Source organism: Podarcis liolepis (assembly GCF_965112155.1).
Source record: "Podarcis liolepis genome assembly, chromosome: 8".
NCBI classification, from domain to species: domain Eukaryota; kingdom Metazoa; phylum Chordata; class Lepidosauria; order Squamata; family Lacertidae; genus Podarcis; species Podarcis liolepis.
Genome location: NC_139560.1, coordinates 85981150 through 86008378, shown reverse-complemented (window position 1 = coordinate 86008378; position 27229 = coordinate 85981150). Strand labels below are relative to the sequence as shown.

Here is a 27229-nt window from a genome sequence, read left to right as displayed (position 1 = left end):
AGGAGCAACATAAGAGAAGTCTGCCGAGTCCTGAATCTGCCTCTTCCCACCTCGCCGGAGGAGGGGATTCAGGGGCAGGCCTGGCCACAGAACAGCTCCCTCTTCCCGGGATGGCTGTCAGGAGGCCTCGGGGCGGCCTCTAACTTCGAGGGGAGCCCTGGCTGCGCAACCTCCACTCCAGGCGAAGCTCTTGCGTGGGATCCAGAGCCGACCTCCTCCTCCCTGCGCGGCCTGCCTCTCCGTCAGCAAGGCCCGCAAAAGGGCGCCGGAGTTGCTGCTGCTCAGGCGGGCGGAGCCGGGGTCGCCCTTTCTGAGGGGGGCGGCCGGGTAGCCCGGAGGGGTCAGCTGCCGCTGACCGGACAGGACCTTTGAGGCGGGCGGGAATCCCAAAAAAGTTGTGTGGCATTGACTCTATAGCATATTTATTGTGGGAAGATGGAAGAGACTCCTCCTTCCTCTTCGACGGACACGGATGAGGCACGTCTGCATCCTCCAACCCGGGTTGGAGGCGATTCTCATGAAGGATCTCGCGCCCCGCTCCCGCCTTTCCCTCCTTCTTCCGGGCACTTTTTATTACAGTACTATTATTGCTACTCCTGTCACTGAGGGAGGCCCTCGCGAGCCCTCCGTCCCGGTCCCGCGCCTGAGGTGCGCGGGGGGAAAGAGCGGCTGAGGAGAAATGTGGAGAAGCGCGTGAGAGACGCCGCCTGAGGGGAAACGGCGGGAGCCCCGCGGACGCCGGTCAGTTCGGGGCTATTTCGGCGCGTGTCTGCGTCGCCCTCGACGCCTTTTTTAATGGAGTGGAAGAGAGGGGGGGGCCCTCGCCGGTCGGCGCGAGTGCGCGCGCGAGGAGGCGAGTGACAGAAAAGCGGGGCCGGGGCTCGGCAGCCGCTCCGTCTGTCTGTCTGTCCCTCCCTCTGACGGGCGGCGGCGGCGTGAGGATCCGCGCGGGTCCCTCTGAGGGGCTGGAAGGAGCAGCCTCGGGCGCGAGGGGCAGGTGGGTGGGGCCTGAGCGCCACTAAAGCGGGCTGTTCCTCTGTGCCCTCGCCCGGCCCGGGCGGCGGGGCGCTGCCGGCGGCGGCCGCCTCACATCCTGGGGCTCCTTCGCCGCCTCCCTCCCTCCCTCTCGCCCCCCCCCCCCGCCGCCTCACTCTCTCTCTCTCTCCCTCCCTCCCTTCCCGGCTACTGTACACAGTCGCGCGCGCCTCTCTCTCTCTCTGCCATGTTAGCCGCTCTCTCTCTTTCTGTCTCCTCCACAGATCTCGCGAGAGCGGCTGGCTGCTGCTGCTGCTGCTGCTGCTGGTGGCGGCTGCGGAGGGGGTTGGAGCGGCGGCGGCGGCGGCAGCAGGAGCAGTAGCGGCGGCGGGAGGCGGAGGAGGCGGCGGCGGCGGAGGCGGCGGCCGGGGGGCGCAGGCGGGCTTCGGGAGGCCCGGCGGCAGCATCATGGCGGACAGAGACAGCGGCAGCGAGCAGGGTGGCGGCGGCGGCGGCGGGGCTCCGGGCCCGGGCGGCGGCGGCGGCGGGAGCGGGCCCGGCGGTGGCGGTGGCGGCGGCGTGGGCCTTCAGCACGAGACGCAGGAGCTGGCCTCCAAGCGGGTGGACATCCAGAACAAGCGCTTCTACCTGGACGTGAAGCAGAACGCCAAGGGCCGCTTCCTGAAGATCGCGGAGGTGGGCGCCGGGGGCAGCAAGAGCCGCCTGACGCTCTCCATGTCGGTGGCGGTGGAGTTCCGCGACTACCTGGGCGACTTCATCGAGCACTACGCGCAGCTGGGCCCCAGCCAGCCGCCGGAGCTGGCGCAGGCCGCGGACGAGCCGCGGAGGGCCCTCAAGAGCGAGTTCCTGGTGCGCGAGAACCGCAAGTACTACATGGATCTGAAGGAGAACCAGCGCGGGCGGTTCCTGCGCATCCGGCAGACGGTCAACCGCGGGCCGGGCCTGGGCTCCACGCAGGGGCAGACCATCGCGCTGCCGGCGCAGGGGCTGATCGAGTTCCGCGACGCCCTGGCCAAGCTGATCGACGACTACGGCGTGGAGGAGGAGCCGGCCGAGCTGCCCGAGGGCACCTCCTTGACGGTGGACAACAAGCGCTTCTTCTTCGACGTGGGCTCCAACAAGTACGGCGTCTTCATGCGGGTGAGCGAGGTCAAGCCCACCTACCGCAACTCCATCACCGTCCCCTACAAGGTCTGGGCCAAGTTCGGGCACACCTTCTGCAAGTACTCGGACGAGATGAAGAAGATCCAGGAGAAGCAGAGGGACAAGCGGGCGGCCGCCACCGCCGCGGCCTCCTCGCCCTCCTCCGGGGGAGCCGAGCAGCCGCCCGAGGCCGAGGGGGGCAGCAGCAGCAGCAGCCTCGCCGCCGCCGCCGCCGCCGGCCCGCCGGGAGCCTTGCTGCAGGCCGAGGAGCCGGAGGAGGATTGATCTCCATCCCTCCCTGCCTCCTTCCTTCTCCTCCTCCTCCTCCCCACTGCCTTCCTCCTCCTCCTCCTCCCCACTTGGCTGCCTCCTCCCTGCCCTGCTGCACAGAGACACTCGTAATAATAATAATGACGACGACGACAACAAACAACAACAACAACATCGCCACACAGAGAGAGATATATACGTTATACTGTAAGCGAGCGAGAGAGAGAAAACCGACATCCACACACTGAAAATAATACATGCAGTTAAATATACCTGTTGTTCTAACTCCAAGGGGAGCACCACCGACCACCCACCCATCACCAAAACTGACAGCCGAGCAAGCAACTTCTTTCTCTCCACCCCATCGCTGGATTGTTCCTTCCACTCTTGCCCATCGTATAAAACAGTAAGCAGCTGCTAAAAACAAAAAAAACAAAACAAAAAAATTACAAAAAAAATTACAAAAAAAGTAATAACATTATATATGATGAACTGTGTTTCCTACTTGATTAAAAAATATAAAGAACTGAGTGTTTATTTCCCTAATTAACCAAGAACTTTTGTACACGTTTAAGCTATTATTATTATTATTAAAAAAAAAAGTGTTTGCAAAAATGGTCAAGATTAAAATATTGCTGAATTATATTAAAAAGAGAAAATGTCCTTTTCATGTTGAGCTAACATTTGACTTTAGCACAAAAAGAGATATTTTAGAACACGTAAAATAATATTTTTAGTTTTTCTTCTCATTTTGTTACCAAATTTCAAAACCTTACATGAAGGTTATTATAGTATATTTGACACCCTATATACCTGTGATTAGAGATGTGTATATATATATGAGGGCTAGGCATGCTGTGTGTCTGAGCTTTGTCTAAATGTTATGCAGAAGTCTGTAGAGTTAAAAGGTACGTAGGTTTAATTCATGCAAGGTAAACAATAAGTGCTCTCTTTTATACAATATGCATTGCATCTGGACCTTAAACATATAAAATGGTCAGTGAAACTTCTGTGAACATGAAGAAAAATTATTAAAAAGGCATTTAAATGAAATTTGCTAACTTGTGATTTTTATGGTTTGAACCAAAGTTATTCAAATAGTTAAAAAGAGAAAGAGAGAGAGAGAGAAAGAGATGATCTCCCATATTTTTCTGCACCTATTTGGTTTACAACTAAGTAGGTATATTGTCCTTATTGTGTATATGAGATGTACTTGTATTGTTCATAATATATTTTTTTTATGATGTGTACTTAAAGTACTTCACGTGCAGCAATTTCCAGTAAACCTGTTTTTGAATAACAGGCGGTGAAGGTTTTTTGTTTCTTTTCCTGTGTGTGGCCACTAGCACTATCCCTTTAACTTGTTTAAGTCTGAATTGAAACTCTTGTTTTGTGCTAGTGCTAACTAATTTATATAGGCCTGTCATGGAAGTCAATGCAACATGATTATAGAGTAATCCTACTGAGCCATGGATTTTGAATTTCCTTTAAAAGTGAAAGCCAAGTTGGTGTGCTGTAAAATAAATTTTAATGTAGCTGTGGTGCTAGTTATTACTGGCTACATACTTTATACATGTAGTAAGGATACCCTGCCCCTCCCCCAACTGTGCAAGTTCCCCAACCCTTCAGTTAAAAGTATGTACTTTGTGTGATTATATCAGAACTGTAGGGTATGAAAACAGTCTGTCAGAACACTAATCTGTCAAGTAGTGTTCTCCAAATTGCAATTGTTTGTAGTAATATACTTTTACAGGTTTTTCTTTTTAAATGTTTGTGTGCTTTTAATTGACTAACTTCTTGCTGCTGTATAGTAAAATATTAATATATTTTTATCATTAAACTGCTGCATGACTATCATCATTGCAAGTGAAAAGAATATGTTATAAATGATGCCTTAAAACAGTAGGAAAAATAGTTGGAATTCTGTAGAAACAGTCAACAATATAAGAATCTGTGTGATTCTTGAGATCTGGAGTGTATTCATTTTCTTAACACCCTGACAAATTTAACAATTTAGATTTAACTGCTGTATGTTGAAGATGCTACCAGTAGGAAAGAGACTTTCTAAGCTTCTCATTGATTGTAAGAGGTCGGGCCTAGGAAAGACAAAGAGATTGTTCAAAGGAAATGTATTTTCTGTTTTCATTAAAGTATAATTCCCTTTTTGGAGATGCACTGTTAAGTGTCAATATAAAATCTGTTTCCGTTGTTTCATCCATTTCCAGTTTAACAATTTTGCTACTGGTGTCCATAGAGCACCAAATGTGCAATAATGTTATAGTGGTTAGAAATTTTTGTTTTGAGAATCACTGGAATTTATTACATTACTTTCTAAGGTGCACTTTTCCATATAGCAAAAATAAGCTTCCATGGTGCGTAATGTGATAACTGAAATGGTTTTTGACTGCATGTAAACATTGACTGGTAAGCCGCCTTTGTTTTAATTGGAGAGTTTGAGCAGTTTAATACTGCATTTGAATGGTGAAAGAATTGCATTCTCCATGCTACAGGTAGTTAGGAAAGTTTTAAATTGCTTAGATTCTGCTATTTGGTTGTCTCGGTTCTACTATTCATTATAGTTTTAAAAGTCGCAATACTGCAGATTGGCAGATTTTTTTATTTTTTTAGCAATAACTTGTGTAGGTCGGTGTACAGCAAAGTGTCTTTATTCTCTTTGAATTAATATAAACTTTGTTAAAGAGCAAAATCCTTATTCAGTTTTTGGCTGGACATAAACAATTGTCTTCAGAAGAGCTGAAAGTGTTTTGTCTCATGATATGAAACTATATTCTATTTTATCCCACTATTGTCTCTGATAAAGGGTTAGTTTTGCAGGTTCATAGAACAAAACAAGCACCTCTTTAATTAAGAGGCCAAAGTGGAATGCGCATACATATTACAAACAGTGACTCTCTCAAATCACTTTTTACTCTCTGAAAACCTATTGTCTGATTCCAGCCAACATGTAGATTGGTTTAGTCATTGGAATCAATAGAATCAGCATTTTGCCTATTTCCTTTTTCTGAGAATCAAAATGCATGAAAAGGAACTCTACTTGACCCACACATTTGAGAATCTTACCATTGATCTGAGTAGGTCAACCTGATGTGTGGGTTATGCAGTTGTCCTGGTATGGTCTGCTAATTACCACAGTTTCAGCAGCATTCTGCGTCCTAAGTCTCAACGTTGTGGTTTACATGCACACTGTAGATAATGTGCATTGACTTGATTAATAGTCATAATATGTTATGTTGACTATAAATGACCTTGTTTTGGGTTTCACTTTTTCCAGTTGAGGTGCTCAGTTCTTTACCATGGTTGTGCAGCTCACTGTTTACAATGAGCAACAGTGAAAAGACCTTGTCTTAAGGTCAGGGGATTAAAAAAAGAGAGAGAGGTATATTTGACCATATTTGGTGTTCCAAAAAACAGTATGCTCAAATGTGCCAAGCAATCCACCTTTGGAAAACATGCCTTATTTTCCTTAATGTTTTCAGTGTCTTGTAGGAAAGATCCAAGCTCATAATGCTACTTTATATGAAGTGCAAGAAAACTTGAAATCTACTGCAATACAAACATAGTCTGTTTTTGTTTTCCTTTCTAAGCTAAAGCGACACTGTCAAGTAACTTAACATTTAAAACATGACCTCCCTTTCAGGTGATTACAGCATGGCAAATAATGTCCTTACTTTGAGTCCACATGTTTTTTTTTTTAATTGCTCTGTCTGAGAAATTAAATAAACACATTAAAAATTAGACACTGTTGATTCATGCCTCTTTATTGTTTTATGCTGTAAAATGCAGTTTTCAGCCAGAGGGGGAGCTAAAGTAATAAAAATAAAATAATTGAATAGGGAAGAAATTATAGAATTTGACTACCAGAAGAAATGAGCAGGGAATCCAGCATTTACTAAACAAATGATTGAGGGTTGAGGTAAGAATATTTTCAAGTTCAAAGGCAAGCCTTGCATACTGGTGGTGGGAAACTTGTGAAAATGTAAACATTTAACTGAAAAATACTTGACAGTGTCACTTTTTAAAGTATTCTTGCAGGAGTTGCAGCTTGCGCTATGTAGGTCTCTTTAAGAAGTACTACAAAACAGAACCACCTTCTCAGAACTTTGTAAAATGTAATAGATCTGTTTACTGTACAAAGAACTACCATATCAAGCAGCAAAGAAACATTAGAAGTGCCTGTCGTAGGCCAATAACTTCTTTTGAAAACAATTACATATTTGGCTTTCAAAACAGCACTGAAACCACTTCTTTGATCAGCCATGTCCCTTTTAAGCTGTGCATTCTGTTGTATACTGTAGTTGGCTAACAAACAAATGGGATTTGTATCCACTACTATTCACTAATAGTGTACAGTACACACTCACACAGAGAGAGAGAGAGAGACTAAGAGTATATAATATATATATGCACTACTGAATGTATATATTATTATGGCTGTTAGTTTGCTATCTACATTTTGTTAAAAAGGCACTAACAAATCCTACCTATTCTGCATGGAAAAATATACACCCTGACTTCTGATAGGTTGGAAATAATAAATAATCCAAACAATGGTTGGAATACCCACAATGGGCTTGCAGTATTTTATAATTGTTTTCCATTAAAATACTATTTTTGGCAGTTTTTATTTAATTTGTAAAATAGTTTTTTACTTTGTACTGGCATACCTAAATAGGTAGATCTTTTTGAAGCCAACTGGTCAGTACATTTGTAATAATAATAAAAAGGCAATGGATCTGTTTTGCTTGTACTCACTTTTCATTTATTGCATGTACTAATGCCCAAGGTTTTATATGTGCCCTGAGAAACTGCAGCCATTGAAATGACAGAACAGGAGATAAATGAGAAATATTAACTGTACATATTGAAATGCTTTTAATGTCCAAGTTGCTTTGTTAATATTCAGTGGCCTGTTTGTGACATCCATTCCAGACATCCAAACAGTTGTTTGAAGCATTGGGAATATGTGTCCCATGTGCTCCTGACCTATCATGTGCCAGTTTCTCCATTTCCAGGTTTCCTTTAGTTAGAGATTCTATGTAATCTTATTCAAAAGGCTAAATAATTATGTTCATAGTGCGGGTTGTATGCCTGCTTAAAAGCCTTGTTTGAAGGTTGTCATAAACCATAGTCTGATTTAGATGCGCTAGCAAACTCTGGCTAGAAGAAACCTGGAAACAGAGAAAGGAATCGGTATGTGGTAAGATGAGGAACAGGTGAGCACATTCCTGATTCTCCAAACCTTTTCTCTATGCTATAGAGGCCTTCCTGAATTGGGCAAGTAGCAATGAATTGGAGTCCAATTTTTATTGAATTTTATTGCTTACCATTTTTTTCTTCAAAGCTTTTTCTAGGCTGTTAGTCTGTGCACACTTGCCTAGGAGTAAGACCCGCTGAACACAGTGGGGCTTGTTTCCAAGTAAGCACACACATGACTGCAGTGTTAAACACAGATTTGCTTATTTATTTATTTTTAATCAAGATTTAACCATCACTTAAGAATTCTTGATCCAAGACAACACTTGTCAAAGTGTTGATTTTCATGTTGTGAATTACTTAGCAACAGGCATTGTGTTCAGAGGAGCGATTCATGTCTAACCGGCTTAAAATTATGAAGGCTGAAAGTGAAAAATTCTGGCATTGATATACACAATGCGTAAAATATGCTTCATATGAGTAATAGAATGCGCTTGGCCCATGCATACCTTGATTTCAAACTTAAAACAATTTGATTGGAGAATCCAGAGGGCTATTGCTTTAGAGGTCTGCCCAGATGTTGGGGACTTTGGCTTTTCTTCCCCGTGAACTGCAGACCCTGCACAAATTACCGTACTCTGAAACTCATGCCAGTTTCTAAAGATGCTCACCATGTAGCACAGAGAGCTGCTGTTCAATAAAGTTGAGTATTCCTGTAGCCATTTAGACCTAGTTATGTGGTTTAAATCCTTATCTTTGCCATGAGCTTCATTGAAAGGACTGCAAGAGTTGTATATTACAAATTCTACCTTCTTGCTTTTACAAAGTTCATCAGTCATTTTAGGTGCCTGCAACCTTGGCCTCTTAAAAAAGAACTTGTCTTCTACAAATTTTAAAGCTTGTTTTAATGTTAGCATCTCTACCTGGTCATTCTTCTAAAGCGTTGAAGAGGCAGTATAAAGGTGACCTCTGAATAATTCCTTTAAAAATAACTGCAGATGTATGGGGGTATCTTGCAAACCCTTTAAAGAGTTTTTAAAATGGCCCCCCAAGAATCCAGTGTTGGTCATAAAGGTTCTAGTACTTTTCAGTATGCGCTCTTGTACAATACAAAGTTTTATCCCATTTTGCAAAGACTGAAACTAGTATTTGCTGTAAGGGGGCCCCTGATTATTGCCCTTTAGGGCACCACACCTTTCAGTAGTGCAGTGCTAAACCATATGTAGATTACCTGACGGGTACGGGTAACAGACAGAATCTGTTCATTTCAGTTTTTGAAGACGAATGCATTTTGTTGTGTTTTTGACTCAATAAACTGCCCTGTTAGTTTTGCAAAACATTGAGGCTTTTTAGTGTAACTATGTTCCTTGGGTAGAATTTAGCAAAGTTTTGCTCAGGGTAGACCCATTGTAATTCATGAACATGTCTATGGCAGGCCCACTAATTTCAGTGGGTCTACTCCTGAGTTAAGCTTAGTTGAATCTCCCCCTTTATTTTACATTGTGAAAACAAGTCTAAAGGAGTTTAAGTGTGGCTTGAGTAGTGGCCACAGAAATGTGTGTCCCTTCCCAGTTTGCTCCTTCCCAGTGTATCTTCTGTTATCAAAAGATAGGTAGGATCAAATACTTTGGTAACGTGTACCACATATGCCATATCTCATATGGCTTTTCATTTCTCCACATATGACAACTGTAGTGGTTAGCTTTGATGCTAATTTTAAACACATTGAATGTGGAGCTGCCCTTGACGATGGCATGGAAGCTGCCGCTTGTGCAAAATCCTGTTGTTTACCCCTTGGTGAATATCTGGAAGATGGGTACATGTTATACTAGTCCTGCGACAATTGTACTGGTTATGGTTGCTTCCAGACCCACAGAAAAGTGCTGGTGCTTTATTTTTCATAGGTCGCCTCATCCGGCAACCCAAGTATCTTCAGACTTCCTTGGCCTGTAGGGAGACCATCACACTGTCTTTGCTTGGGAAATCAGTCTCTGCCCTGTGCAATGTCAGGATCTTTGCTGCAGTTGCCCGTGTTTCGATCTTCTACATCAGGGGTTGTCAACCTGGTCCCTACCACCCACTAGTGGGTGTTTCAGGATTCTAGGTGGGCGGGAGGGGGTTCTACGGCAGAAACTGAATCCTCCTTCCATTGAGCACTGGTGGGCGGTAAGGAAATTTTACCATCAAGAAAGATGCATTAGTGCGTGGTAGGTATAAAAAGGTTGACTTCCCCTGCTCTAGAAGGTGTTTATCCTTTCAGAAAAAGTTGGAACTTTGTTTCAGTTTTTATTTGGCAAAACTGACTGAGTTTCTTTGCTGACTAATTAAAAAAAAACCAGCTGCTCTGTTTAACTTCTTTTAAAGATAAAGTTTGCTTATATATCACTTTGAATGCTAGAAAAGCAGCATATAACACACGTTTTTTCCATTAAGTTCCTCCCACAAAATAACCTCCTTTGAGAGGTAAACTTTATAACAATAGCATTTATAATTTTGTTTAAGTAGGTGAAAAGTTGCGATTTTTCTAACAACCCAAAAAGGTTTTTTTGTAACAAACATCCTTAATGGCATCTGTTTCTGAGAGCTTGTGTGTTGGTACCATATTTAACTTGAATATGAATAATTAGCTTGTTGGGGGAGGATCTAAAGTAACTGAAAGGAGATATTCAGATCGCTCTTTTGTCAGAAACAGCAGAAGGAAGCATCAAGCGAAAGTATAATTTTATGTGTATCCCTGTTAACTGAACTATATAGAGTTCAGATGCATCAATGGCCTTGCTTAGACTATGGTGGGCCTTTATCAATAACTGCTATATAACTAAAGCTGATTTAGTCTTATTGCAACTACTGTAATGATTTGGAACAAATGTGGTTTCAAGAAAAATAGTCAACCTAACCTGGGTTGTAGATTGGGTTGTAATTTGGCTATCTTGAATTTCAGACGTTCATATTTTTAGGCTTAGGTCAAATTTGAGTTTTGTTTTCATAGTTCTAGGCTCCTTAAGAAACCAATAACTCTGCCCAATTTTCATCCCAAAATCCACTTTGTGGATTTGTAAGTCAGGCAAACAACCATTGGTTTCCCCATAGAGGTGGCTTGAGATTCTTGGAGCTTCTTGTATTTGCTGGACACTAGAGATACTGAATGCAGAGGATATTTATACCGGTGAACTTACTCAAGGATTTGCCTTAGATTGACCAACATTGTCCATTCTAAAAGAGTGTGCTGTATGCAAATCAAATTATGTTTCTTCCTATATACATGCAAATGTAAGGCTGCCATTGTATGGCCCTCATTGTAGTACCACGTCACAGTCCTAGATTTGAAGGAAGTCAGGGGAGAGGAGCAAAAGGGAAGGCATGTTGCACAACACCAGTGGCCATGGCATGGGAGTAAGAATGGAGAAACACTGACAAGGGGAAAGTATGAGTAAAGCAGGGATGGAGGAAACAGTGGCAGAAGCTTGCGTGAAGGACCTTTCATGCAATGCAATATCTGAGGGCTCTGCATCATTGGAGGGAAAACTAAGTAAACAATGCCAGGGCTTGGCAGGGGTGAAACTGGTGAGGCTGAGAGTGGCAACAAGGTCTGAGTACAGTGAGAAGGGAGTTTTGAAAGGCTCTGTTATGTTAACTTTTGGTGTTAGCGCCTGTGTTGTACCTATCTCTACTGTTTCTCCTTGTTAAACTTTTTATTTAAAACAGCAACAACAACCCCTCAGTCTCCCTCCTCCCCTGCTTTACTCAAACTTCTGCCTGTTCTTTGAGTACAGGGAGAAAAAAACCAACGGCTGTTTTAAAATTCTCCCTTCTCCAGTCCTCAGCTGCCTCATGTGAGAGAGAGGATGTGGAGCCCTCAAACATTCCATGGTACCTTCCCACCATTGTATTTCACCTCCTGGTACACTGTGCTGGCTTCAGGATGAAGTACCAGATTCTATGTAGTACTTTAGAAGATATTTTATTAGCAAGCAATCACATATGCAGGTGACTCCTCGCTTACACAGGGGTTATGTTCTGGGCTCCTGCACAGATAAGTGAAATTGTGTGAAGCGGGGAGCACTCTCTAAACCCCCTCTCTGCCGCTCTCCAATCCATACCAAAAATACTGTATCAAAAAATATTGACAACTAGAATTGAAGCTCTGGGGCTGGCAGGACACTAGAGGATGGTGGGAAAGCAAAGGAGGCTTTGCTCCCCCCCCCCCCACAAAGCCCTGCTGCACCTCCAGTCTCTTCAGTGTGTCCTCCGTCCTCACTGACGCTCTCTATTTGGTCTCCAGGGAGGGTCTCCTCGCAAGCCATGAGGACTCTCCAGCTCTCTCCCGCCATTACTGGTTTTGAATTGAATTATCTAATCATTTCCTGGCACCACACATATGTGCAGTTGAGCACAAGTAGAACGAGTGTGAGTGGGGAGTCGCCTGTATGTACAACATCCATCAACCGAACTTAACATGCTCTAACTGAATAAGCTAACTGACAGCCTTGCTCTTAGGATTCTATCCATCTTACAGGATCATTTATCAGCATGAGGTGTGCAGGCAAAGGAAGCGGCAGAATTAGGAGAGAGGAGGAGGCATGAAAGTGAGACAAGTCTGTGTGCAAGAGAGTATTGAAAAAAGGATGAGGGTGAAAGTGTTGTGTATGTGCAAAGGGAGCAGGAGAACACAACTGGAGAGGCGGCGGCATGTCGGACTTACATTGGGGGGCAGGATCACTGTTGGGGGAGCAGAACTGAGCTATCTGCGACACAATAGATGGAAATGGGTGTTCTTTGTGTGCAAGGGAGAGTTGAGAAAAGTAAGGAGGGTGGAAGAAAAAGGAATGAAGGGAAAAATGGAATGGGGTTGAAGAAGAAAGCAGGGAGATGAAAGGGTCTGAGGAATAGGAGGGGTTGGTAGCTTCATAGTTGGGTAGAATGTTCAAAGGATACTGCATAGTTGCCATGTGTGAGCAGGAGGTGGCCATGGGGGTGTTTGTGTACAAGGGGGGTTACATAAAAGGAGGGGCAGTGTAGAGGTGAAGCTGAAAACAGGTGCATAGTAGGACTGCAGAACAGAAGAGAAGTGCTTTCAGAAGTGGGCTTGGGAGGGCAAAAGTGAACTTACCGTAGTTGCGTGGCATGGGAGGGGAAAGCCTTAGGAGGTTTATGGGGGAATGGCCATGCGGGTGGCAAGCAGGGGCACAGACCCTAAATATTTTTGTCAGTATGTATTAATATGTTAGTTTAGCCTAGGCGTGATAGATTTATGCAACTCTTCTTAAAATGAGTTTTGTGTTTTTGTCAGATGCTGCTTTAGGGGCGATCTTTACAAGTTTACTAACTGCAAAAGTCCTGCAATCTCTGGTCATACAAGCTTCAAACTGAATTGCATAGTAACTTGTAGAATACAGTGGTACCTCGGGTTAAGTACTTAATTCATTCCGGAGGTCCATTCTTAACCTGAAACTGTTCTTAACCTGAAGCACCACTTTAGCTAATGGAGCCTCCTCCTGCTGCTGCTGCTGCTGCGCCACCGGAGCACAATTTCTGTTCTCATCCTGAAGCAAAGTTCTTAACCTGAAGCACTATTTTTGGGTTAGCGGAGTTTGTAACCTGAAGCGTATGTAACCCAAGGTACCACTGTAGTTGGATATTTCAGTTTGTGTATGTTACTTAGCATATCACTTCTGTAGACTGCAAGACTCTGGGCAAAGTCTTGGTTTGCTTTTGCTGTTATACAATTTCTGATGATATTATATAGTGCTTAGATTGATGAGCTTTAGCAATACAAAGTATGAAAATTCTGTTCTTTAAAGAATTGAGAAAATTTGTATATCAGTAAAAAATCAAGGAGAAAAAATTAGTCAAGAATGGTGGAGTAAGAGCAGTTTTTTGCTTGGTTTTTAAATGCTTTGAGGTTCAGGAATCCCATATTTTTCTGACCATTTCTATGCCCACCTAAAAACATGGCTTAAATTTCCCTCCTTTTGGAATCTTAGATTATGTCAAAAATTTCAAGAATATTGCAGCAGGTTCCTCTTCTGTGGTTTGGTGAATTACAAGGTTCCAAAACATATATTTCTTACATGTCAGGTTTTGGATGAAACAATTATTCATAGGTGTGTTTATATAATTTTTATAGTCTCATCCTAACTATGTTTTTTGGAAGTAAGCCCCACCCCACTGAGCTTTGTGAAAATAACTTCCTATTTTTCCCAGTAATGGTGCTAAGAAGCAGTGAAATTTTTGAATACTAGACCCCAGGTATTTAAGAGGAGGAAGTTATTGTGCCAATTCAAAAGTCCAATTGTGCATGGAAGTTTAGATGAACAGCAAGAATGCAGGCCCCCCCCCTCCTGTTTATGCACATTCAGTATGTGTGTGGCTGTGCATACGTGCATTGTGGCAAATGGCAAAAAATGCTCCTAAAAGAGTCCAGAAAGGTCAGAAAGGTGTGAAAACTGTGCCTATCAATCCCACAAACCCTTGCACCGACTGTTGAGACCTGTGCAGAGTTTGGAATTTGAGCAAGGAGGTTTGGAGGGAGCTATTGTGGTGGAGTTTGACGGAATTTAACGTCTGGTAAGTGCTGCTGGTTTTTTAAGGTGTTTTCAAGGATTTCCAGAGATTTAGAGGTTTCTTCAGGCTTTGCCAGTGGTGTTTCAAATATACACAGTTTCACATACATGTGTGGTGCCTCGGAACATAACGCCCATAAATGGGGGGTTGGCCATACTACTAATGTTTCTGTAAGTGTCCATCATCTTGTATCTGGAGGTATATGGAATCAGACCTTAAAAGGCAGACTTTTCCTGTCCAAGTACAGTATATTCATTACTTTAACTTGCGAGGCTGGCCAAAGAAGAGAATGTAGAAGAGAAAATGCTCAGAGAAGGGAAAATGTGCTTTAATGGGAAGCTGGTGAGCTTCCTTGAAAAGAAAAGAAAATGTTTGGGATGGCGGCTTGCATTACTTTTAAAAGCAATCAATAAGATACATGCAAATTCCACTATAAATGCTATGAAGATGCTAACAAGTAGTTCAAAGATAAGCCATTATTTCCGAGGAAATAAAACTTCACCGTAGACATGGCCTTTGAAGGATGTGGGACAGAGCAGGCCTTTTTAGACATCCATGTATATAGTAGGGAAAGAAGCTGCCAGCACCTTCTTGGCCTTCCATTAGTGCTAAGATCATATGGATTCCTCTGACTTCCTTTCAGTTGGATCAATTTGGAAATGAGACTACATTTTTTCTAATTTCTGGTGACAAATCAGGATGTCCATCAATTGTGTTGGTATTCTTGGTTACATGGTAGGCTGTGTAGTTTCTATAGTAGGGAAATATCAAAGCTGTTTTGACCAATTTTGTAATAGCATACTTTTGAGTGGGGCTAATTTACTACTCATGGCATTGTGCACAAGAAACAACTGTTTAAGTCGGTTTGCAAAAAAGAATGAGCATGGAGCACTTGTCAGATTACTAGTGTATATGTTTGGTGTTGTTTTCTTTTGTAACCAAGATTAGTGTCATGAAACTACCAGCTGGCATTACAGAGCTAAATCAGGTGGTACTCGATTCCTTGCACTGAGGCAGAATCCAGAGTACTCCAGACACAGTTATGAACCAAGAACGGGGCTGTGGAGGTGAGGAGTTGTATTGTGCCCATAGATCTCTGGTGTGAGGGGCTAACTTTTGTAGTTTAAGGTTAATTAACTTTCTGACACTCTGATCCCAAATGCTGGCATTGCCACGACTTGTTTTTGGCATGCAATAGAAAGAAGGCTAAGGTTTTTATATATTATAACCGTCTGCCTCTGGTGCTGGAGAAACATCTTGGCAATGTCTGTATAATACCCTGGGTTGCAGAAGTTGTGATGTAGTCCCACAGTCAGTGTGACAGAGGTAAGGTTTATGTTTTTAACATAGCAATTTGAACCATAGTGTAGCTCACGGTGAAGGCATTTATCAGGACCAGGCAGAATAACTTTTGGTTCTCCTTTTTGGAAATGTGCCATTACCAGCCAGCTTCAGTCTCCTGCCAACAGCATCCAGGAGCTCTGCCTTTGGGGACAAATCTTAGGAAATGATTACTTGGGTTGGGGCAGGGCCTGCACACAAGCTTAATGGCAGCTTCATGCCGACTCTCCTCAAGTCATGAGACAATAAGCACAATGGGTGATGGCTTTTGCAGAATGAAAACAAAAAGTAAAGAAAATAGAGTTTGGAGACAGATGCTTCAAACTGCTGGCTCATGCCTTAAAGAAGAAAAACCCCAGAAGCTTAGTAACAGACGTTAGGGAAAAGTGTGTTGTGAAGCTAAGACAGAGGAGGTATCAAATTCTATGCTGCCCTCTACTCCTTGGACAATGCTTAGGTGCATAAATGCATAGGTGCATAAATCCATAAATGCTTATTTGTTGAGGGTACACCTCAGAGTTCTGTCAGGTGAGCAGAGAAAGTTCTTGAACCAGCCTGTAACAGAAATGGAAGTCAATGAAGGTGTAAAATGATGAAAGAACAGAAATTGCCTGGGTTTGAATGGTTTCAGTGGGGAGCTTCTATGAGACTTTCTGAGCTGAGCTGACCTCATGGCTGACCAATCTGCTCAATAAGATTCTTGAGTGGGCTACCATACCAGACATGGGTAAGCAATCTAAAATTGTGGTTCTCTCGAAGCCTACTCAGTGGCCCTTGTGGCCTTTTACCATCCCATAGCACTGATAAACCAAGATGACAAATTGCTATCAGCAGTGATGGTCCTCAAACTGAATGTTTTCATCAGTGACTATATTTCCCCTGATGAAACTTGTTTCATCCCTAGGTAGAATATAGCAGACTCCATCAGGATGGTGCTGAATGTGGTTATACAGAATCCCAAGCAGTACTGTTCTCAGTGGATATCATTAAGGTATTAGATCGTATTGAATGGACAGGGGGGTTTGGCGATAAATGTATCTGTTCAATCCAACAGCTCTATTCAGTCACAACAGCAACAATTCGAATGAATGGGCCTGTCTTCCCTGGTGTAAATCCCCATAGGGCACTAAGCAGGGGTACCCCCTGTCACCCCTATTGTTTGCCTTGTTGACTGAAGTTTAGCCGAATCAGCAAAGGTGCCTGTGACAAAGGAGGTTTAGTGTTGGCGAAATTAATTGGTTACAACAATTGAAGCAAATAGTTCACATTTTTAGAGGGTCAAAGGTTGTCCCATGGGTACCCTTACCCTTTCCTGATTTGCTTTGTGCAGCATGGGGAACCCATTCCTGAATGTATACTAAAGGTTTGGAAGCACTGGGCCGGGTTTCTGCCCCTCACCCAGCCATCCCCTATTATCATTTTCCTACTTCATCCTGAATTCTGGAATAGGGACAAAGAGGATGGGAAGTCAGGGGTCTATTTTGAGTTCAGGATATCATATAGATTTTGAGTAGAATCTCAGAAATATAATCTCTGATCTGATGCTGGCTCTTCTGTCACTAGAGAGTGCAGAATTTATTTAATAGTACATAAGGCTCTGGTGTCTGTGCTGCAAGTGGCTGCCCATATGGAAGTAGTGAAACACTGGAAGGCAGCAGCAGCAGGGTTCATTGTGGCTGGACAGGATCTAGGAGATTGTTTGCGCTCTCTCTCTCTTTCTCCCCCCTTCCCTCCCTCCTAAGTTAGATGAGTGTGCTGTAGTCCATGCAAATTAGGTTTGCTGTAGTGTTTCTCTAAGGAAGACAATTATCCATGTCTTGCTGTAGATCTTCAACAAAGCAATAACATGCCAGTGAAGTTAACTCATTATTCGAGGAAAGAAGCACAGCTCGGGCCTAGCATTCTCAGAAACTCTTTCTAGGAAGTCTTGCCCTGATGAAGCCGTTGTGAGGACGGAAGGTGAGCCTTCCCAGTGCTCAGTAGGACTCCTCCTCTTCTGGGTCTTTCCCACACTGTCTCAGGTGGTTTCTGTGCGCAACCACCCTCTACTCTGCCCATTTCGTTGAGTTCTAGGAGAGTTCTAGGAGACAAGGGAGGAGGGGAGCTGGTTGCAGCAGGAGGGGAGACTCCCTGGATTCTTCAGTAGCCTGTCTCAACTTTGTCTCTTGACCACCCTCCCCTCCGGCTTCTGCTTCAGCCTCAGAGTGCAAACTGCTCTCTGCCGTAGCCTCTTCCTGTTCACTAAAGCCTGCGCCTCTTCTGCAGCTGATGCCTCCTTCCAGTCGGCTTCTTCTCCATGTGACCACTCATTGTCACCCCACTGATAATTTCCTAGGCTTGGTTCTCTAGGGGGTTCCCCAACTGATGCCTCCTCCCACTCCTTTGCATCCAGCCAGTCCATGGCAGCTACTAAGTGTGTTGTAAAGTCTTGTATCTTATCTGCATGCCACTTAAGCTTTTGACTTTGTAATACTGCTCTTTATGTTACAATGATGTGTGATAGTTTGTGTGATCAAGCTTATAGTTCCCTGTTTTAGTCATGAATAGATAGTTTTCAAACATTCTTGTTATTTCAGAGACTGCCTTCCAACTTATTGTGGCCCCATACAATAGCCAGATGGGTGGGGTATAAATAATAATATTGTTATTCTTATATAGGCAGACAGTGCAGATGCTTAAGAAAGGTGTAATGTGCTGATGATGGTAATCTCTCAGCAGGATTTTGGCTAGCTGGAGCTTCCAGCCCATTCTCAAGGGCAAGTCTCAAATAGAGTGCATTCCCGTAATCACATCCCAGGTTTACCAGCATATGGACCACCATGACCAAATTATCCCTGTTGAGCAATGGCCATAGCTGGTATACCAGCCAAACCTGGTACAGTGGTGCCCCGCAAGACGAATGCCTCGCAAGACAGAAAACTCGCTAGACGAAAGAGTTTTCCATTTTAGAGGTGCTTCGCAAAACGAATTTCCTATGGGCTTGCTTCGCAAGACGACAATGTCTTGCGAGTTCCTGCTGGTTTTTTTTCCTCCCCCCCCCTTTTTCTAAGCCGCTAAGCCGCTTATCAGCTGATCTGATCAGCAGATAAGCCGCTAAAAGCCACTAATAGCGCTAATCCGCTAATCCGTCAATGGGCTTGCTTCGCAAGACGAAAAAACCGCTAGACGAAGAGAATCACAGAACGGATTCTTTTCGTCTTGCGAGGCACCACTGTAGAAGATAATTTCAGCTACTGAAGCCACATGAGTCTCTAGTGGCAAAGATGAATCAACTACGAGGCTGCTCCTTCAAAAAGTTTGTGACCCTATCCTGAACAGGCAAATAGGCAATTTCCTGGATCCAGGAGCAACTCACACACAATTCCTGCATCTTGCCAGGATTTAATCTTAGTCTTTTGACCCTCTCCCAGCCTACTACTTCATCCATATATTGGCTCAGGAATTGCATGCCCACTCCTGATTCAGATACTATAGAGCACTAGAACTGAGTGTTTCCAACATACTGAAATATTTGATGCTCTAAATCCCCTAATGACCATGTCATGAGGATTCATATAGATATGGGGACTAACAACTAGTCACCCAGTGCTGCTCTTCAGAACTGGTCCTGCAAATAGGAGTGGAACCACTGAAAAAGAGTGCCTCTGATCCAGGCAGATACCATGGTTGATAATATGAAAAGCTGCTAGGAGATCAAGTGTAGCAGAGTCACATTCCCCCAGACCATTTCTCAATAAATGTGATCCAGCTGGGTGACCAGGACTGATTTGATGTCAAAGCTAAGTTGGAACCAGATTGGCAAGGGTCAAGATAATCAGTTGCCTCCAAGAGTGCCTGTTGTTGATCCACCACTACCTTCTCAAGCAATTTCCACAGGGCGGGGATATTTGTGATCAGACAGAAGTCATTTACTATTGGATCCAGGGTTGAGTGGATCTGCTTTTTTGAAGTGGCCATGCTACTGCGTTCTTCAGGGCGGTAGGCACCAGGTCTTCATTTAACAGCACATTGGCACACCCAGAACCTATAAGGTAGCTTCACTTAGGCAAGATGGGCAAGAGTTGCGAGGTTAAGTTGTTGGACACATTGTCACCAGGCTGCTGTAACAGAAACTGATTCCACAGTTGGCGCATTACACATCTCAACAACTAAAATAAGAGAGGCATCAAGGTTGCTACAGATGCAAGCAACGTTCTCCAAGTGCCTTAGAAATAATTCTCAGCAGGTTACAAAGGACTTTATTGCTCCATCCATAGGGGCAGATAATAGCCCCCTGGCTGCTCTGCAAATCTCAACTGGATGACTACATGGGGATGTAGTGGAAGCAAAATAAGCCGAAATTGCTTTCCTTGCTGCCACGCAATAGATGCAACTATGTGCTCTCACTCAAGTTTGATCAACTTCAGATCATTCATGTCTTGTGCCATTTCCTCTAGCCATCTTCTGGATCATTTTATTTTGTGAAGTTCCCCAGAATACCAGGGAGGCTGCTCAGAAGCGACCATGTCAATAGTTCATCACAAATCCTCATTTCAGGGGCGTATTAGGTCATTGACAGGATCACCAGTTCTGTCTACAGTAGTACGTCAGGTTAAGAACTTAATTCGTTTTGGAGGTCTGTTCTTAACCTGAAACTGTTCTTAACCTGAAGCACCACTTTAGCTAATGGGGCCTCCCGCTGCTGCCGTGCCGCCAGAGCACGATTTCTGTTCTCATCCTGAAGCAAAGTTCTTAACCCGAAGCACTATTTCTGGGTTAGCGGAGTCTGTAACCTGAAGCGTCTGTAACCTGCAGCGTCTGTAACCCGAGGTACCACTGTACAGGAAAAGTCCCCTAGAACATAACTCCAACTCCCCTCAACCCCAACTAGCAAGCTGTAGTCAAACAACATGGGGAGCATTCGGGAATTCTCAGATGCCATACATTTCCAGGAACAAACTATGTGATTAGGTCTTTTAGCCATGCAGGGAGGGATACCAAAAGTTCACCAGGAGGTGGTCTGGCCATGGCAACAGGGTGGTTTGGAACCCCCGCCACAGTTTTCCAATCACCCATCACATTGCCTGGAGCAATGACTACCGGTAATTTGGGGTTGAGACCTGAATTTATGCACAATTGAATTAAACTATAGTTTAGGGGCTCAGATTTTTTGGGGGGTGGGAGGCTAAATTTAAAAAACAAGAATTAAGATTATTAGTTTTTATAGAATCATAGAATCTTAGGGTTTCACAAACATTTGGAAAGAAATGTCCAATGTTTTGGGATGCATGTGGCTTGTGTTTTGCACGGACCTCTGAGAAGCTGCACAGCATCAGTTTTGCATTCTGTACATGAAAGCACATCTTCCCACCATCTCACTCTGTAGGAGTCGGGACGGGTTTTCCTCTCCCTGCAGCAATCTTTCCAATTGCAGCACTTTCCTCCTGCGAGGTAAAAGTAACAACTACCATTAACTTATATGGAAGCAAGTAAAGGGACTCACACCTTCTCACATCCCCAGTTACTGAGAATCCAGCCTCCTCCTGTGAACAGCGGTCCTATTCTGTGTTGTATTTCTTGGCCACTAGAGTGTGGTAGAATGTTGGAGACTGGCCTTCATATGGTCCGGGAGGTTCTTTAACAAACTATTTGTGGGCTGGAAGGAGCCGTCGTCTCTTAGGGAGAGCTCAGTTTTCAGGGGCACAATAGCTTCCCAGGTGAGAGACGGATGAATCCCTACGATGCTTCTAGATAGAGGTCTTGTTGTTATTATTTGCAATAATATTTTATTGAAATAATTTCAATTATAAATAAATTAAGTGATATGGAGGGGGAAGGGGGGAAGTGAGAAAAAAAGAATAAAGATGTGTAACACACACACACACAAATTCAGTGTAATACACTCCCATACATTCATATACGAAGTGATATAGTGTTATTATCCTTAGATAGATAGATAGATAGATAGATAGATAGATAGATAGATAGATAGATAGATAGATGATAGATATTAATAGCCTACTACATTCTGTATAAACTCATTCCAAATGTTGTCATATTTATCCAAGCAAAGCCTATTTCTGTAAGCAGTTCATACGTTGTGAGTGTTGTCATATTGTCAATCCATTGAGTAAAGGGTATCGTAACTTGATTCTTCCAATTCATCTGTATCAATCTCTTGGCCACAATTAGGGTGCGTAGAATCCATTTTCGTTGTCCCATTGTTAATTTCCATACCATAGGCTTATAGTTCAAAATAATGTTCTCTGAAAGTTTTAACCTTTTCTGCACAATCATAGTTACAGACTCCAGAACTTTCTCCCAAAACTTAGTAACTACAGAACACTGTACAAACTTGCAAACACTTTCCCACCGTCTGGGTAGTATTGGAAGTTCCAATACTTTATTCTAATCGTTTCTTAAAGTCTGCGTATTGGAACTTATTTATTGCCAATACGTATTTCTAAAAAGTAATCACTGGCTTTTTAGTTTTGAATGAGTCATCCAATTGCTCCGGTATCTCAGGTATCTTGGAAGCTGAGAGGGCTGCTAGCCCAAACACCCTTGTTAAGAGATGTTGTAATGGAAGATATTGCCATTGGGCTGCATCTGATAGATGATATTTTTGTCTTAAAATAGCATAGGTATAATGTTAATCTTCCTCATCTATCAGTTGGTCCAAAGTCAATACACCTGCTTCCATCCAATTTTTCCATGTTGCCATATTTTTTGCAATTTTTAGAGTAGGGTTTTGCCACAAAGTAAGTTTTGCATGTGAGAATGGATCAATATTCCCCCCCCCCCTATATTTTATATCCTTCTAACTGACTTAGTTGTTGCTGGAGTCAGCTGATATTTAAAATATTTTGATCCTAGTATTGTCCAACCAACCAAAGGTGCCGTATGTGCATATTCTAGGGTTGCCTATGTCGGAAAATTAAGACCCAACAGTAGGTTTCCAATATTTAATATTTGATGGTAAATAAGCATAATGATATAATTCCAAATTCAGAATTTATAACTGCATTCTCTGCAAGAATGTTCTCAGTGTTGTTGAGCCTCAAAGACATTTCCTAAACAGGGAGTTTTATCTTTTGAAGATATGATCCAGATATAAAAACCGGAAGTGCTCTCAGAATATAAATAAATCTGGCTATAATATTCATTTTGAGAACATTCACCTTTCCCCAAAGGGTAGGGTTCAGCCACTCCCACCTATCAATATCTGAAGAAACCTTTTTCATTAATTTATTTATATTAACTGTGACTAACCATTATATATCTTTTGGTATTAACATAACTAGATATTTAATAGACTTGGAACTAATCCAGAATTGATATACCTTGAATGAATGTGTAATCAGATTTTTGACCTATTGGCATCAATTCCAGTTTGGACCAATTAACAGAATAACCAGATATTTTACCAAAAACATCAAGATGGGAATACTAGTCTGAGGTTCTGAAATAAGCAAAAGAATATCATCTGCAAATAAAACTAATTTGTATTCAACTGAATTATGAGTTGTATGTATATACATTTTATGTATATAACATGAACAGAATTAGGCTTCTTTAAAGAAAAACATTATTTATTAAGTTTCATAATTATTTCTTATATATCATAATAAAAGTGAATTTTCAAAATCATAACTGGACATTCTGGAATTGGGACAGAAAGAAATTGTCTCTGTCTCAAGCATCATTCAGAATGGTTAGGTTCTCTTGAAGATGTCTGGAAAATTTAGGTGTGCAGAGTCCCACTACCCACTATGAGCAGACGGCTTCTGGTTTGAGGCAATTACCGGTACTTTCCCCAAATAATTCAGGCATGGTAACCTTCATCAGACCCTCTCATCTCTCTAGCAGTTTTAAAGAATAAGAATATGAACAATTTTTCTACTCCACATAAACCAATATTTACCAGTAATCTTATGTTTCTATTTTTGTTTTTTTGGCAGACGTTTACCAGTAAATATCGGTTTATTCCTGAAACCAGAAGCCCTAAACATATCTTTGTTTATAAGGTCAGTCTTCATTTCCTGTTTCTGTCCTCCCCCATTGACTTACAAATTCTATCGCCTTCAAGGTAATGACAAGCATGTCGTATTCTGTCTTCTGTTGTACTTGCAGCACTTTTCAAATAAGTGAACTTTGCTAGTCTGTATGAACCTAAATCATGAGTGGAATTTCCTCCTTTAAACTTAACATCAGACTGAAAACAAGTTAGAAGTATGTTTTAAATTCCAGAATACAGACTTAAAGTCTCTTTTCCAAAATGAAATTCTTTTAAAAATAAAAGTAGGATTTTAACACTAGTCAGCATTGTACAACCTGCTATGACTTGGAACTGAGGATCAGAGAAGCAGGCTGCTGCTCACAATAATATAATAATGTATGTAATTTAGCTTCAGTTGTGTTAATGGTGCAGGTGTCCCTTCTTTCTAAGGAAGTCTCTAATATATATACATACATACTTTCAGAATCACCTTGCAAAACAAGATAACCTCCACACTCGGAGGGGCTGTGAAATCATGCACCTATATCTCCATGTACTTGCATTCTTTCCTAAATTTTGTGTGTGCGTAGAGAGAGCCCCATGCATGTGGGAGAAGGAATCTTGGTCATTCTGTGTAGGATTCTATGCATGTCTGCATCACTCATACCAGGGATGGGAAGCCTGTGGCCCGCCAGATGTTGCTGAACTTCAATTTCCATCATCCCTGACCAGTGACCATGCTGGCAGAAGCTGATGGGAGCTGACTCCAACCATTTGTGGGGGCCACAGATTTATATGTTACATCCAATATGCAGAAGTCAATATGGGACCAAGGGAGGTAGGATCCTGTTGCCTCACCATGTTGTTTGCCCAGTTTTGTGAATGGGGGAGCAGCACTCTGTGGAGTTCCCTACATTTGTGATGATAGCACAAATCAAAATTCATTCATTCCTTGGGTGAAATCCTAGTGTGTTGTTGAGTCTTTACTGTGCTATCCCAATTGAAAACTCCCTTTCCTCCCCTTTTGCAGCCTCCATTTTTGTGCAATATAATTGGCAACAACTTTAATCTGAGCAATTGACACCGGCCCTTCTTCAAAGCATTCAAATGGTTTGAGGAGAACCCGTTACCGCTGTGGAACACACATGGGAAGTCACTTATTTAAAGTCAATGACAAATTATCTTCAGCACTTACAAATTGCAAAGCAAAAATACTATTACAGTATTAGCCTTTCCTATATAAGCAATTCCTTTGTAATTTCAAATAGGAAAGAAGATTATATTAATGGTGTATATCAGTCTTGGTTTTTTACTGTCAATATTGTAATTTTATAATACTGTCAATATCTAATTGTTTAATGTGAATAATCCATGTAAAATCATTTCAAGGTACTTCACATTTCCACGCTCTGCCATCAGTATTATTACTGCATGAGTATTTTAAAGGAAAGAAGGTAGCTCTGTGTATAATTCTTAAACTTTTCTCATGGGGCTAAATAATAATAATATATATTTTAAGACATGGAATTCTAAAGCCCACATTTGCTAAAGCTCAGTAGTTGTCTCATATCTTAAAAATGGAGTGGTTGTTAACAAGCCAATTTGAAATTGTATATGAAATAATGAAATAGCAAATATTTAAATATTTTTGATAATTAGAGGCCATCAGAGAAACAGTTAAAAAAAAGAAGTAGTTCTCAATGCAACACAAACACACACATAGAGAGAAACCCCTTCTATACTTCTATGCTTCTTCCATTACTCCAGTAGCAGGTAGTTAAAATCATCTTGCAACGTTCCTCTGGCCTTACATGTCCCCATTTTTCCTGTTTTGGGAAACCCTTGATTTATAGCAAATCTTGCACAAAAGTGGCACTTTAGCATTCTGTACACAGCTCAAGCATTTCATCTTGTTTACTGGTACATCAGAACAAGGGAGGAGGACAATAAACCCTGCGTTATTATTATTATTATTAGTAGTAGTAGTAGTAGTAGTAGTAGTAGTAAATTAAATTTCTACGCCTCCCCTCATCCAAAGACCACAGGGAGGTTTACAGTGTAAAAACAGCATTGGTTATGCCTAGGGTTGCCATACCTCCAGAACTTCCTGGACATAGCCGGTTGGTATTCAGCCCTCGCAAACAGCGTCCGGATGAAAATCGCTGAAATGTCTGGGAAAATCTGGGCGTATGGCAGCCCATGTCAGTAGTGTAGATTTCATTAAAAATCACTAAAGAACTCGTTTTATTTCACAAGTTTGGGCAACCCCTCCCCCCCCAAAAAAACCTTGCCTAAAAAAGCTCAACAACTGTCCAGATTTTCACTTTTTGAAATATGACAATCCTAGTTATGTGTGAAACTGAAGGACCTTTCTTATACATTTCAGATGAATGGCAAAGAATTCAATTGACATCTCTGGAAACAGCATTAGTTCCCGGAAGCACTTTCTTCACACGATTATGTACCTGCATACATAAACCTGGAATTCCAAGATTTCATTATTACGCTGAGCATTAAAGGCAGGTGGATAATCACTTGGTACTCTAATACAGGGTGCTGTTAAATTTACACCCGAGCCCCCCCTTTCCAGCCCTAAAAGCCCCTCCTCCACCCAGCCTTGTATGAAGGTACATGTCATTGTGAAGAGAGGCCAGTTCAGTCATCTCTGGAATTTCAGCTGATGGGGAGAGTGCAGCCATGATCACAGTTTATGCTAACTATTCTCCATATAGTTGAGCACCTCGTACATGATTGCATGGAAGGATTTAGCAGCGCAAAGCCGTCTTTTCCTTTTTTTTCTTTTCAGAAGATGAGGACAAAACCTGTAGCGTATTTTTTCACATGTGAGTTTTCTGAAAAGACCAGGGGAAAAAATCTCTCAAGAAAGGCTAGAATTATATCTCTCAAGTCTCTGCATTATTATTTTTTGCTAGTTAATCTTTATTAGATGTACTCCGATTTCTGCATTACGTATTATTATTATTTGGCTAGTTACTCTTTATTAGATGTACCAATATCCATTGGTGGTCATGTTTTTCTGTAACGTTTTAATTATCATACAAGCATACACTGTAAGAGTACACACTTATTAGAAGATTGGAATGTTGAACTAGGCAAAAATATTTGCTTTTATTTATGTAAATGGCTGCTATCCTGTTTTTATTATTCCTGGCTACCATCTCATAACTGTTGTATTTTGATCTAATGGGCAATGTCGGGCAATGTTCAGACATTCTGTGGTTTATGTATTTGTGTAATTGTATGTATGTAACTACTAACTCTAGATTGTAACTAAGAAACATGTTCGTTTCATTTATTCAGAATAGTATATTTCCTGTCTAAAAATATTTTCAATTATATGAGAAAAGGAATTTATTTTTTTTTAAGATCTGTCCTGCAAGGTCTGGTTTCTCTGCTTTTAAAAAATACTGCCGGGGCCGCTATCTAGTTTCACTTGATAGACCAAAGTTACCATTGACACTGTCTTGCAATGCTGAACAAATTTATATCCTTTGCACTTTAAATGAATATATGATAAGGAAAATCAAAGTGTCAATTGTATATACATTCACTGTACAGTAGAATGTATATCTTTAGTCAGTCTGACTCTGTTTATAAAGGGGGTATTTTCCTTTGTTGTTGGAAGAGGAGTACTTGAGCAATGTATTTGCTAGTCAATATAAAGTGTTTACATGTAATTACTTAATAAATTATTTGATTTAA

The 27229-nt window shown here is 42.2% G+C and overlaps 1 protein-coding gene across 7 annotated transcripts; it reads left to right on the top strand.

Moving 5' to 3' along the window:
- The first annotated feature begins 393 nt into the window (after positions 1 to 393).
- Positions 394 to 27229, top strand: PURA (purine rich element binding protein A). Of its 7 annotated transcripts, none has more exons than XM_083519640.1 (5): positions 394 to 741; positions 1260 to 2815; positions 23469 to 23534; positions 24537 to 24616; positions 25893 to 27229. In XM_083519640.1, exon 2 carries the CDS (start codon positions 1444 to 1446, stop codon positions 2422 to 2424), a length of 981 nt encoding a protein of 326 aa, XP_083375766.1. In that variant the 5' UTR covers positions 394 to 741; positions 1260 to 1443; the 3' UTR covers positions 2425 to 2815; positions 23469 to 23534; positions 24537 to 24616; positions 25893 to 27229. The 7 variants fall into 7 exon arrangements, with proteins under 7 accessions (XP_083375766.1, XP_083375767.1, XP_083375763.1 ...); XM_083519641.1 differs by lacking the exon at positions 25893 to 27229 and adding an exon at positions 25166 to 25779; XM_083519637.1 differs by lacking the exon at positions 24537 to 24616.